Raw genomic sequence first — 14,612 nt, 5'->3', positions numbered from 1 at the left:
CTTGTACACTACTCAGTGGTCTAAAGGCCCAAATCAGAACTGTTCCACATACGAGATTTTTCCAACAACCCCTTCTAGTTGCTTGCTATTTCTTCTTCAGAAGTCATGCCCCCTCACTTCTGCTCTTCCACCGGCTCTGTTCTTCTCCTCTCTAGCAAAAGTCTTATCTGCCTCCACCCTCAGGCCCTAAGGACATGACAGCCATGAAGGTCTTCTGGGACACCAACCCTTGCCACCTCCAGCAGCCTTCTGTTTCAGCTTCCAGTTTCTCCTGACAGCTTTCCACCGCGCAGTAACGTTTTGTCACAACAGCAGCTTTTTTGGCGCACCCACATTTTAGCCCAACAATATGTAGGCTGAATGTAACGTCACGTGAAATCACAGTGCCAATGGTACGCAGTCTTTAGAGTTGAATTTCACAGGCACAGGGGAAGAGGAGGTCACCAGCTACGCTTGCTGTGCTGATGAGTGCAAACACAAGTTCTTTCTGTAGGACTGTTAGGTCCAGCTTGCCATACAGAGCATGGGATTGTGATTAAATGATAAAGCTCTACAATCTCTGTTTCCTTTAGCTTTCTGACAGCTTAAACAGTTCATGAATCTCTCTCACCTCTGGACTTTGGAATGGAATGAGATACAAAATGCAAACATCCCCAGATCCTGCTGTAAAAATCAGATCTTTCATCCAGTGTGACTGGAGAAGTCAAATCTTCCTGTTGCTTCTTTCTTTGACCTTGCTTCAGCATAGCATAACCTCCACCCGTCTATATTTGCTCTCCTTTCTTCCTTTCACTCTGCACAAGCATTTCATTGTAACAATCCCTTTAAAGTTTCTGTGGGTTTTTTGGTGGGTTTTTTGTTGTGTTTTTTTCTTTCCTTGCTTATCATCCTTCTTTCCAGCTATGCCATCCTGCCTGGACCAATCTCTAAGCTGCCCTTAACCCTCCCCCCCTCCCCCCAAAAGCACTACTTTTTTTTTAACCTAAATCGCCACGTAGCAGATTATTCTCATACAGAATTTCCTGTCTAGGTGATGCTGTTTATAGAAAAGTATGTTTAAGTGTGAGTGTGATCTACCTATGTTTTAAATGAAAATATGGCAATGTGGACAAAATGATTCAGTGTAATATTGAAACTGTGTTGAAAAGCCCTGGTTTAATCGCTGTATGTAGGTAGCAGTGTAAGAGTATAGTATGTTCACAAGACCAGCTATGCTTAGATAGTGCCTATAGTTTCATTATACTTGTGCTGGCAAAACTGGTCAGTCACTGACATAGCTTATTCTACCACTGCCTCATATGCACAATCTTCTAAATAAAATTAGGTCTTCTAGTGACATTGTAGTTTTGCCAAAATACCTGCCCACAGTAGGAGCATTTGCCAACTATAGCAATCACAAATGACACCATCTTAGGCCTGTGACTGTCAGTTATTCAGCAAAAGCTAGTAATATAGATTGGATCTAAAGACTTGCCTCCTTTTTTTTTTTTAGTCAAATAATCAATGACCAATAGCCAAGCAAATAACCCAATAAATGAATTTTCTTGGCCATGGGAAAAATAAAACATTCCACCAAACTTGTCATAACCATTTTTCACCATTAGTTTGAAACTGTATCCCATACAGCTGTGCAGAATGCTAGATATGACATTGCAGGTACCCAGTGATATCTTGATCCCAGAACAAAACATTTTTGTGCTTTACAGAATCATTCAAAACCTACATACTCTACACTACATTATAATGTGATACATGCTCTTCTTTTGGAAGGCAAAATATGACAACCATATAGTGTTGCAAAAGAGCCCTCCATGCTGCTATGGCTTGTGTCAGCCATAAAAGTGTTGGAAAATAACATTAGATTATCAAGAGAGGGGGGAAAAAGAGTTCCCACATTGGTAGAAATTAATGTAAATATCTCTTCATTTGAAAGTAAGTATTGTTTTTAGTGGCTTCCCTTGTCAAATTGGAAAACGCCTCTGCTGTTTGATTATCTCTCTGAGAGCTGTCTGTTAGGCTTTGGAAGCAAAGCTCTTGTAAGTCAACAGTTGAAAAAGTGTATCACAAGTAATGGAATCAAGTTTTAGTTCTGCTTTTGGATGATTTAGTTTTGGAAAACTATTTAACCTGATAAAAAAATGCTGACCAGCCATCTTTGGGGTTGTAACAGGCTAGACAAGATATAACTGGAACGTTTTAAAATAACCTAAGAATTCCATTGGTTTTGGTTTTGCTTTCTGTTTAAAGGATGAGTGAAATCTGGCCTTCCAACATGGCAGGCAGTTCCAGCATTGTGACCAAACCTAGAGGAAAAAAAATAAGATTTCAGTTATCTGCAGAATAGAAGCTGAAAAAATGACAACCTGTAGAGTTCAGATCATTTTACTTAATGTTAACAATGTTATGTTAACTGAAACTTCTAAAATTTGAATGTTTCCTTTTAGCTTGTTGTACCAGTGTAGTTCAGGATTAAACTGTGCCTCTCCCACTGTAACACGTTACTGTATGCACACCCCAGTGAAGGAGACTGACCCGCTCTGTTTGATGTATTTAACAGAAATGCCTGAACACTACAACTTTCACCGGTGGAGTTTGACTGCAGGATTCAGTGAAAAGTAATTTTTAGCCATCTGAAGATGGCTAAACCATTTTTTGCAGACGATTTGTATGTCCTTGATCATTAGAAAAGAAAGAACATATCTGCTTACTAAATAGTTTTTTCATTAGATGTATTATGTGGTTTTTAAAATGATTGCTGCTTTAGAGATCTGATTTTAGTTTTATGTAACATCTTTTATAGTGTAAGTACCCTAAAGCACGTTACAGTATGATAGATAAGCAAATATTTCTTTTATAAAGTAAATATCACTGGTTTTATGCGCTCCACAGAAAAGAGAGTTGAAAAACTGATGGAAAACAATGACTGAAAGTGGCAGTATTTTCTCCTTTGGCTGCAGGGAGCCATCTTAGATTTTTGGTAGACTGCGAAAAGACTTTACATACTGTGTAAATAAGTTTGTTTTGTGACAGCCGTAGTAAATGACAGGGGTAAAAGAAGCTTGGAAATTCTGTTAGCATCTTTATCCTAATCTGTTAGTGTATACATTTTGGACAAGTTCATTTTCCAGATGTAAGCAAAGCCAGACATGCAATGCTACAGGTTTATGACCTCAACGTAAAGTGTTGACTGTGTAGTATATAATTTAGGAAGAATTAAAATAATGCATCCTGAGGCAATAATATGAAAAACATGGCTACATTTTTCAAGCTTAATGCAAGGGCAACTGGGTGAAGTAGGCTATTAATACAAGTGGCTATATTACATGGCTAAATGATTCCTTCGTGACTTAAAATATAGCCACTGTAGGCATCTCTGCAAGCAGCTACTTCAGTGCTACTGAAGCTGTAGTTACATGGCCAATTTAACTTAGCACAAGTCTGAGCTGCTGTCCCTTTCTTCTGCCCTCCCAGTGCCCCTGCTCGCCCTGCCACTCATCTCCACCCTCACGCTGGCACTAGGGTTCCCATGACCACATGATGAAGCTGGATCAGGTCCTGCTGATATCTAAATTGGCAAAAGAAAAAAGAAGTTAGTTTCCCAGCTGGAAGTTCTGTGATTCATCATAGCTGGGTAAGCACCGAGGGCAGAGGGGACCAGAACTTCCCTGTTCAGTGGTAGCCCATGTGGGCTCCATTAAAGTGGCCGTGTAACCGTAGGGATCAAAATACTTCTCCAAAGTTCTAACAGAACTTGATAGAATTCAATGTAAAATAAACAAAACTTATAGATCCATGAGTAACCTCTGTTCGATCCCTGCCAGTGCCGCCTCACATCTATGGTGGATATGATGCTTCAGTAGCTTGAACAAAGACTCTTTCAGCCCAAGCAGAGCAGTATTTGCTAGGCTTTATCAGAGATGTCAAAAATGCATCAATTTCCCTGTACACCTATCATTTTGATTCTAAATAGGTGGTAAAATCACTTCAGCTAAAGGGAATTTAATGTGAAAGGCATTCAGTTTAATAATTTATAATAATTTAGTGCTAAAGGCATAAAATACAACATCTGCAACTTTTTCTATGAGCATTACATGACTTGAGCAAAAATACACAGAGAAAATTAGTTGCTACACTTAGTTGCTAATAGGTAAGAAAAAAACCTGAAAGTTATGCTTTAGAGAGGAACAAGGGAGAGTTCCTGTCTCTTTCCAGCTCGGGCATTCCTTAGTGAAACTGCCTGAAAGCAGGAAGGAAAAATCTTGTCAGGGAATGGAAAAGGAAGTACTGGACCATAAAGGGCAGTTTAAAAACCATGCTGAAAGTCCAGTTATGGGGGTTTTTCCTTTACTCTTATTTATGCTGAATAAGTATGAACAGAACTAATAATGCAATACTTTAAGACAAATTTTGGCTTTACAAAAAGCAATGCAACTTTACAAAAATCCTAAAATCAGTGATTCATTTAACTTGCATCTACTCAGTGTATCTAGAACCTATATACATAAAGGTACTGTCTGGGAACCAATCTTAGTGACTTGCGAATATTGGGCAGCATTAAGGTTATTTTGTCTCTCGGAGTAGGTTAATGGGAGTGTTTAAAGTTTAATGCCATACCTAGAAGCTCTGCTCTGTTTTATTTGGCTGTCAGAGCACTATTTGGTAGAGCAGATGCAGACCATTATGCATATAAATGCACCTTTGGTTTAAGGAGAAGAGTTAAGATGCTGTTTAGAAAAGCCTCCCTTTTCTCTAGTGCACACAGCACCTTGCCTTCAAACTATCGAGCCCACAAACTTTTCCAGCCCATTGAAAAAGCACACCTTTCTTTTTTCTTTATCCTTTCACATTCTTTGAACTTCCTGGATCAAAATCTCTACATTAGAAATGTATTTTACTAGCAATCTTATATGACACAAAGACATGGATGAAGACTGCGCTCAGATCATTAATTAAACTTATACATCTCATGTCAGTGCTTATGTGCCAACATGAGCAAGACCTTAACACAAAATTAAAGTACTTACTGAACTTTAAGGTAGTTGAAGTCAGTTGTGTGCTTAAAAATCTGGTTAAATATTGGTCAAGCACATTACGTAGTTAGACATCAACTTTTCAATATCCTTCGACAGGTGGCCACAACTGAAAGGGCAGATTTGAAATTTGTGTAAGAGGTAAAAGAGGAGGAAAGCCAGAACTCCTCACACTGCTGGAACACCAAATCAAAATTAAGCCTTCGGTGTTCACTCAGTTGTCTTACTTTTTCATTCATTTTCATGCCCTTCATGTGCCTGTAATAGTCTTTCAATCTACATGCCTGCAGGAATGACAGAAATGTTATCTCATCTTCTAAAAAATGCTTGTAGAATTGTGACTAAAAGTAATGTTATCACTGACAGGTGGTAATTTTCTGGGTCCATACCAAGTCCTGTCTTTATTCACTTCCCTGCAATGACTTTGTGCTTCCTCTTTTGGGTGAAATATAAAAACCACTTCACTGTCTTAAATTCTGTCCTGGCTCTCTGTCACCTACCAGGCTGTAGGGTACTAGTCCTTCAGGGAGGTACAGTGGTCAGTTAGTTTTATCTGGAACTGTATTTGAGAGTAACCTAATGCATTTACTTTCCTTCTGCTGCTTGCAGACCTTTCAGAAAAATAGAGTAAGCCTTGTGAATGTAGCTTCTGTGTGGGTTTTCTGTTTTTTAATGCATCAGCTCATATCCAGACAGCTGGTGCATAAAAGGGATCAGTTAACCAAAAAGACTCAGAACAGAGCGGGTCAGTTACAGAACAGAAAATATCTTTTACCTTTTTGTGTCAAGAAGTGATGTGCAATACTCAATTAGCATATCATAATAGCTAATTGATTTCTGTACTACCTACAGTAGTACAGTTGGGATAAAGGGGAGAGTAAGCAGAATAAGAGGGAAGAGGTGTCCAAACCTGAAATGCCTTCAGCTGTTACTAAATATCTATATTTTTAAAAGTTGTACTAAAAAGTGCCTGGCCATCACTGCTTTCTAATATTCAGAAACAGCTGTGAAGTCCTCAAGAGTAGTAAAGAAAAATAACAGGAACCAGGTCTACTGTTCTCTGCTAAATAAAAGTAATTGCAAAAAATACTGTGCAACTTAAACATATTAAATCTTTGGTATTAATATACTGTTCATATATACTCTCGGAGCAAGTCACAGCCTTGATCTCAAATGAGGAAGCAGCTGCACCAAGCAGTTGGGCTGCTTGGTAGGGCTTTTGTTGTCTCAGCCCCGCCAATAAATCTGCATGGGTTCTTTCAATGTGCAGAACTCCCAGTCACCTCCAAGTAATTATTATACTATTTAATTTCATGTTAAGACTGATTTGTGTCAAAGATGATTATGCCCTTACATGCTACATATTTTCATTTACTCAGCCTATGGCAGTACTTATTAGTACAAGAGAGATTGAAAGCTTCTTCATGAAGATTACATAGAGGGCATATGAAGATGAAAAGTATAATCAATATTTAGCCTTTTTGTGCTCCTGTGTGTACCGTGTAAACACACGCCTGCTCTAATTATTGGGTTTGCCTTTAGACAGAGTAGTGCATGATTGAAAAGTGAGCAGAATAGGATGTTATTCAGACTTTTAAAAAAACCACCCTTGACAGAACTAAACTATTTATAGTCATTTCCTCTTGTGCATCTCATGAACGCAGCAGAAGACAATTTGTTGTTCTTTCTTCCTGTTGGATAGGTGTCTGTAATTGACTTCTCCCCATAAGCAAGCCTCTTCCAACTTTTCCTCACAGCTTTGAGATAGCTTTACAGATAAATATCAGAGCCTTGAACTGATGGCTTGGTGTCACAGGTGACCACCTCCAGCTCCAAACTTCTTCCTCTCCCGTCACGAAAGGCATTGCCAGGGGTGGACTGCAATAAGCCCCCAGAGAGGATGACAGGCAGTAACCCCTATCCTAGACCAGCAGCAACCGAAGCAGTTTATCTGATTGCACCTCTGGAATTCAGCTATGTCTTTATGCCTTATACACACGTGAAAGCCATGAAGCACCAGCTCCAGTGCAGCCAGCTGATGCCAGCCTGGGTTTTCTTGTGAGGGAGCTCCACTCTTGCTGTTCCAGGGAGTGTATGATTTAGCAGAAGCACCAGAAGGAGGCCTAACTAGAGGAATTAGGTGCTTTCTGTATTTGCGAGTTTCCTTTTCCTTTCCACTAAGCAATAAGAAGGGTGGTGGAAGGTGAGGGGAGTTCTATATAATTAATTGGGTTGGTAAAATGATGCACTGGCAAGTAGTATGAAATTACATCTCATGAAGACATTCACCCAGTTCACTGAGATTAATGTTATTCCACAAAGACTGTGTCAGGAACACTGTGTTAATGGAAGCCTGTTGTAAGAAAAGTGGTACTTTTCTTGTTTGTTAATTTAGTTTGAGAAGACAGTCCAAGATAAGAGCTTCAAGCTTTTCAGAATCTCAAACCATACTCTTACAAATCCCCTTCTAGGTGAGCAGATTCCCCTGCCCCCCAGCAGCAAGCAGGAGTCTTCCCCTTTGTCCAGAAACAATAATTTGCTTTCTTAATTTGGTCACCTGCACACCTGTTTATAAAACTAAAGGCTAACAGAAACACAAAATAAAGACCAGCTGGGGAGAAGGTGGGGGAATAATTGTGTGGTGAGCTGGGCATGCTGTTCCTTCTTTAGTTTTATGTTTTAATGTGGTGTTTGTTTGGTTTTTTAAATAACAGGTAGCTGTAAAAATTTTTACTTTTCTACTGTTTTTTTCATCTTCTAATAACTTAGATTTTATTCTCCAAATTCCATTATACTCTTCCTCACTTTGTTCTCTTTTTTGTGAAGCCTTATAGCTGAAGCTATAGGTAGGGTTTTTTGGGGGTGTTTTTGTTTTAAGTCTAAATTTGTACTTACCAGATACTGTTCTAGGTTTCCAATGCTAAGCATTTGAATTTGCCTGAAAAACAAGAAAAAAACTGCTTTTTGGTTTTAAGTGATCTATTAGGCTGACTTTCTCAAGACAAAAATCAGGACTACAACTACCTACATTCTTACTTTAAGTGAACGGAGGTAGTAATGATCTGCAGAAAATGGGACTTTCTAGACACAGAACTTCAGGTTGCCCTGTCAGTGGGAAACAGATGTGCCCAAAAAAGGTGTAAGAACTGAAACTGGAGTGCAAACTGACTGATTTACAGTGATTATTTTTTTTTAATTATTATTATTTTGAAACCAGTTCAACTTTATCAGTCGAAGACCTGGCTGTTATTAGGAGGAGGAGAGGAATATGCAGGTCACTTAATACTGAATATGTCAATATTGTTTCCAAAGCTTCCCTTGCAGACCTTCTGTCTGAATATATCCTGTGCAAAATTCTGCCCTTTTTTAACTAAAGAAACTGGTCCCAGGTGCAGACAGTGATTTTTCAAGAGGCACAACAGATAATTCGGACAGTCCTGTAAGCACCAGAAATTTAAGGAGGTCTAATTCTAGTCCTCCAGATAAACAGAAATAAGTATGCTTGTAATATAGAGAACTTCCTGTGATTCATTTTAAAATTGGTTTTTGTTTTGCCACCACTCCCTACTGACGCTGCAGTCAGCCCTGTTTCCAAAAACATTATCAGCACCGCTCCCAACTGCAAGCTCGCACATCTGTGCTCACGGCCAGATGCACTGAAGCAACTGTGCCCAGTCCTCCTGCCCCAGGGACCACGTAATAAATTCTTACAGCAGAGGGCTGTCGCTAGCCATGCCCTGTCCCGTGCCACGGACGTAGGCAGCCGTACAGCTAAAATACTGACAAGTAGAGTGTGTGCTGAAGGTCCAAAGTACTGGATTCGCTGCGCGCAAGCTGGGGAGCCGTGCCGTTCGGGCGCACAGGAGATCCCGCGCTGTTCCCAGCGGCAGGGCGAGGCCAACTGCTCTGAGCCATAATATGCATATTTACATAACATATATTTGTAAATGTCTTCATAGATTTATAATACTGGTAAATACAGTTTCTCAAAAAAATTGCCTAAATGGTGGGAGAATTCCTTATTACACAGATCTATCTGAAATTAAGGCAGACTCCTCTTTCTCAAGTCTGGTGACTCTGTACCACATCTGAGTTGAAAGCTTATTACATGCTTTATTCTTCTTCATGTTATTTATATTTTTCTCTTTTTTGTTTTCCCCTTTTTTTGTGTGTTTGATTTGGGTTTTTTAAATTATTTTAACTTTAGAAAGCTCTGTGGGATAGCTTGTATGCAAAAGAGCCAAAAGCTTTCACCTGATGTTTGAGTGGGGGTGTGTCACAGGTCAGGCCCACCCGTCACCCTTCACTTGACATGCATTCCTCATATGCTGAGCTGTGACCAGATCAAAGGGAGAGTGATTTTTTTTTTTTTCATCTTGTTTTATCTCAAGGCGGCTCTACCAGTCCTTGAAGCACAGCTAGGTATTTTATGACACAGCAAATTTTTCTTTCAGGGTGCATTGTATTTGCAGCGGTAGACCTTTCCGCCTTCTTTTACATATGTATTACAGCTAGTGACCCCTCTGATAATCTGATTTGCTGGAGGTCAAAATTGATAAGATATGGAAAATAGCAACACAGGACTAAAAAGTGTTTGCATTTAGGATTCACTGAACAGTCCTTTTTGTGTTCTCCCCTCCAACATGTAGAATTTCTAATGTATTTGTTAGTAACCTAAAACTTTTTAGAAGCACCTAGAGCCAAGACTTGCAAACTTCTCACCTGCAGAAGTTTGAAAATCTATTCTTTGTGCGGTGAGTTCCTGATCAAAGGCTCGCATCCAGTCTGTACCTGTCAAAATTAAACTGGATCTCAAAATAGCTACTTACTGCTGAAAAGTGTTTTCAGACTGCACCTTTATCTGCAAGCTGGATTTTATATAAAAAGCTCTCAGCCAAGTTGAATGAAGAGTTGGTGCTTGTAGTGAAACAACTCTTAAGTTTGACCTCTGAATTATCTTTAACTGCAAAGCGAGGTAAAACTAGCGTTACTTATTTTCATTTACAGTATTAGCTGATTGAGGTCCTTGAATGTTTCTAGTGTCTGTTCATCCCAAGAGAATAACTAGAGAATAAGCATTAGTTGGTGACGAGGTCCTGACTCAGACATGTGAAGAAAGAAGGTTGTAGTTACGTACCCGAAGCAAGGGCTGCCCTCATTGGGCCATGGTAGCCTCCATTTCCTAGATACTCTCAGGGCTGCTCCTCTGACAAGTTTTTCCCACAATGAACCATCGTACTTGGGGTATTGTCTTAAGTAAAGTATTGAAGAGCCAGACAAAAAGTATTTGATACTAGTCAGATAGGCAAATTCAGGCAAAATGTTAAGTGTATAAATGCCCTTCTGAGCTTTGCTTTCCTCATCGCTCTGGAATGGCCTTTGGGCTTGGGTTTGAGACCCCTAAGATTTGGAGAATCCTCTTGCTATAGACTTTGCTATCCGCCTCTCATATTTTCTACTGTCTCTCTAAAATCACAAGTCAGTTCCTTGTAAAACTTGTCAGTTGTAGCCTATTATATCGGCTAGCATTTCAAGAAATGTCAGCCTCTAGCTAACTGGACAGAGAAGTCTTTGCAGCTTGTTCAACTTTATGGGTCAAAGGGGATTTTACTTTAAGTGGAGGTCATCCGTGCTTGATGACTTCCTACGCTATATAGTGTGCTGGTTATCTGCTTGGTCTCACAAGCTTGATACAAGTTGTCTGGAGGCAACAAACTACGTATTCTAGCAACTCCAAGAGCTACATAACATAAACATTACACAAATACATATTAGATGCTCCCTAATTAATCACAATTTGTATTGTGATAATCAGAAAATGAAATGGTTCCAGAAAAAGAATGAGGAATAAGAGGCAGAGCAAAAATAGGAATGTTTTTATTTTGGTCCATCTGCATTGGGAAAAAGCGCTGATCGTACTAGTGGGGGCACATGTGATTATCTCTAATTTAAATGCATTTTTTTAAAAACGGAAATATGTATTAAAATTCTCTTTTAAACTATAGCCTTTTTCAGTGCACATGGAATACCTGTGATAGTCTAATCAGTTCACCTAAGTGTGATCAAACTAAAAGCAAACTGTTATGGGTACTCACAGTTATAAATCTTGGGGTGGGTTTTATTGGGGGGGCTGGGGGGGCAGGGTTTAGAGACCAAAGTGACAATATAAAGAGTCATGTGAAAAATGAAACACCTTTTTTCAAAATAAAGCCATAATTTTACCATTGTAAACATAGAGATGAGCAATAAACAATATTCAGATCTAAATCTACCGTTAGGTTGGTTGGTTAGTTTTTGTTGGGGTCCTACCTCTAACAAACAATATGTACTGGAAGAAAACCAACCCATGCTTACATACATTTCTAATTAAAGGCTGGCAAGCATTTCTGAAAAAGGATGAAGACACTTGCAAACAACCATTCTCCCCAAACTAGAACTAAACCATTTAAATCTCCTCTCATCCTTTTCATTCCTCATTACTTTTCATTTATAGACATGGGCAGGTGCCAGCTGGGGCACAAGACAGAAAGAGTAAACTGCGGAAGATGGCTATTTGTGATGTTTCAAGCGTAACCAGAAGTTGAATCTATTGGGGGGGGGGGGGGGGGGAACCAAACCCCGCAGAAAAAGGAGAAGTAGTTCTGAGATCTTCACCCCAGATTTGCAGATTTAATCTGGTTAGTTTAAATAATAGTCCAAGCTGTTCTCATAAATGTAGTGCGTTGTTGCAGGAAATCTTGAAACATTTTGCTATGCACCTGTTTCTCACATCTATAAGTAATTTTTATATCAGCAGGTAACACTGTATCCTTTTGTTGTAAATTAATAGTATGAGTTTTGAGCAAAATATGTGCTTGTGAATGTAGTCAGTCATTCTCATTATTCTTTTCCTGCTGAGTTGAGAACCTAAAAAGAATAGGTTGAATTGTTTGTCAAGTCAAATTGAGCAAAGGTGTAGTCTCTGGGAATATTATTTAAGTGTCAGACACATGATCTCTAACCTGTCAGAGCAGGATACTCCATGTGCTTGTGTTACAGGGCTGCTGAAAATGTGGAATATCCTTGAATAACAGCCAACGTAAATGAAAGGGTCAGACTTTTTTGTCCTGTTAGTAAATTTTGTTAAGACTTTGTTATTTATTTCAGGATTCAAAAAACTGACAAGTAGTCAGTTATTTAACTGTCTTTTTTAAGCAAGTCTTATAAAGTGGGATTAATTGTCACTAGTTACCGCAGTTGCTATAAAATCAGCAGCAGAGGTAGGAAGGTCCCTGTTGGCATAAGCCTCCCGCTCTATTGCTACCTGATGCCTTGAGTGGCTATATGTCTGCTCAGCCTGAACCACGGACTGCAGAGGAATAATCACATGATATTTGTGCAGTTATTTCCTGATTTTTTTTTTTGTAGCTAATTGTCACCAAATGCCAATTTCCTTTGAAGAAGTTGTTTTTGTTTTTAAGAGGCAGCTGTAATTACTGATGATGAAGATGGTTTCTTTTTAGCAATGCTCCACATGTTACTTAACCTTCTGCATAACGTTTAAAGAAAGCTTTTAAAAAAGGGAAAGATTATTTTGTTTGCACTTGTTTTTGTAACCAGAGCTTCCAAGAGTCTTTTGGTAGCCTGATCGTGCATCAGACATGAGGTAGGCAAGACTAAAACAGAATGAAATAGACAACTTATAATGAAGAATGGAAGGCAAAAAATTTTTAAGCCCTTTTTTAAAAAAAAAATCATTGCTTTCCTATATTGGCAGTGATCTTCAGCTCAGGTCTAATAAAAGATACTTAGTTTAGGTGAACAGAAAGAACATGCACTGTGTGAAGAAACTAAAAATATATATACGTGCTATAGAAGTTTCTAGCATGACCAGACTTTCAATGGCTTTCACCTGATCTTGCCTTGATTTTGGTGGTGTCATTTTCTTTAAATGAGAAGGGAGGTGGGATTCTAAATGATGCTTGCTGAGTGGAAAATGAGATATTTAATTAAAATAAAGTAAGTTTAATTAGGTCAGTGCAGCTTGACTAAAAACAGTTTTTGATTCCAGATATCAGTCCACATAACTGCAGTCCTGAGATCACAAGTTTTTACAGCTCAGAGTCACAGATACTCTAATGGTTTCTTAGATGGCCTGGGCCTGGGAATGTATCATTCTCCCCCCTCCTATTGTAACTGCAGACACTCTGGGAATGAGGTAAACTGTCCACTGATACAATGACTCGTGTAATGTCAGAAATCAGAGAGCGTTCCCGTTATAGGTATGGAGTGTTGTAAAGTCAGTTCTGAACAAAATGCTAACACTGGAAATATTCTAAAGTATTCATTTAGGCAATGATGCTCTTTCCTGATGTGCTTGGTCTTAAATTGATTGTTTAAGCTGCACTTGATTGTATTAAGGAGGAGGAGAACACAAATCATGTTCAAGAGCTCTGTTAAAAAGGGAGGGAAGCTTCATACACAAATGATTTAGCAACTAAACTACTTATTGAACATACATTAAGCATTTTTGATATGTGAAATATTACTGGAAATGCACTTCCTGTGTTTTCCTTAATTTATATAAATGGGTGTTCAACAACGTGGTAATTTTAATGCTGGCTTTGTCTAATATCTTACAGGAAGCTTCAAAAGATGGTGCATGACATGAAGAAAAACGAAAGTGGGATAATAAACAAGTTCAAAAAGTAAGTTTGAAATGTCAGTCCTAGTTATATCAATTCGGGGAAGCTCAGATTGCTAGCAGAGTGTATAGTACTTTAGTGATGGGACCATATTATTCTAGAGGAATGTACTTCAGCGTATGTAAAAAGCTGCAGTCCACTCTGCAACATGCAGACTTGTCATCAGTATTAAAAGTATCTCAAAGGAGTTGCAGAACTGGCCTCCAACAGGAGATTGTGTTTGTAGCCCTGAAAAACAGTGTTTGGGTAAAATGCATTTTTCTTATATATTCTTCAGGAATGTTCATCGCCTGTTGTTTGGGGATGTGTGCCTGCCTCCTCAGGCCACTGTTTAGGCTACCTGATGCAATTAAGTTTTAATTTGAGCTCCACCTTGAACCAACCAGTCAGACATCATAGTTAGAATTCCCATAAAAATGCTAAGTCCTCCTGTGTTTCAGTCCCATAAAACAAAACCCAGCATTTCCTAAGATCCTTATTCCAGTAAGAAGTGCTAAACAGCATGCATATGGATGTCACGTGCATATGAGAATCATAAAATATTCATGTGTATTTATACACAGAAATAAATTCCAGTAATTCTGCATCCTTGTCAAATGAATACACCCTTCTCTGTTTCCAGTCAAACATCTATTTAAACCAATTGGCTGTTTAGCACGCTTTTTCTTTATGTAATACCTTATTTGCATTCAACTTCCATTTGAATGTGATTTTTCTCATTCAGATGTCTTTCTTTACATGGGTCACTGAGGACAAAAGTACTAAGTACTTTTAATAGTTAATTAGTACACAGTATCACAGTAGCTGCAGTGTTTCCAGGACAACCATATTAAATTTTAGCAATACAGCTCTTGTACATAAGAGGCACATATAATCATTGTCTAAAATTGTTCTTAAA

At 38.7% G+C, this 14,612-nt stretch overlaps 1 protein-coding gene across 5 annotated transcripts in view; it reads left to right on the top strand.

Annotated features, from left to right (window-relative positions):
- Positions 1-14,612, top strand: part of BLNK (B cell linker) — a 107,242-nt gene that overhangs the window by 62,285 nt on the left and 30,345 nt on the right. For all 5 annotated transcript variants that reach the window (XM_064463863.1, XM_064463862.1, XM_064463861.1 and 2 more), the window contains one exon: positions 13,652-13,717. In XM_064463863.1, coding sequence (XP_064319933.1) covers positions 13,652-13,717 — 66 coding nt within the window. The remainder of the gene's footprint in view (positions 1-13,651; positions 13,718-14,612) is intronic.

The sequence above is a fragment of the Phalacrocorax carbo genome, chromosome 12, assembly GCF_963921805.1.
Source record: "Phalacrocorax carbo chromosome 12, bPhaCar2.1, whole genome shotgun sequence".
NCBI lineage: Eukaryota > Metazoa > Chordata > Aves > Suliformes > Phalacrocoracidae > Phalacrocorax > Phalacrocorax carbo.
The sequence above is the reverse complement of the archived record's forward strand: the minus strand, read 5'-3'. Positions and strand labels throughout refer to the sequence as shown.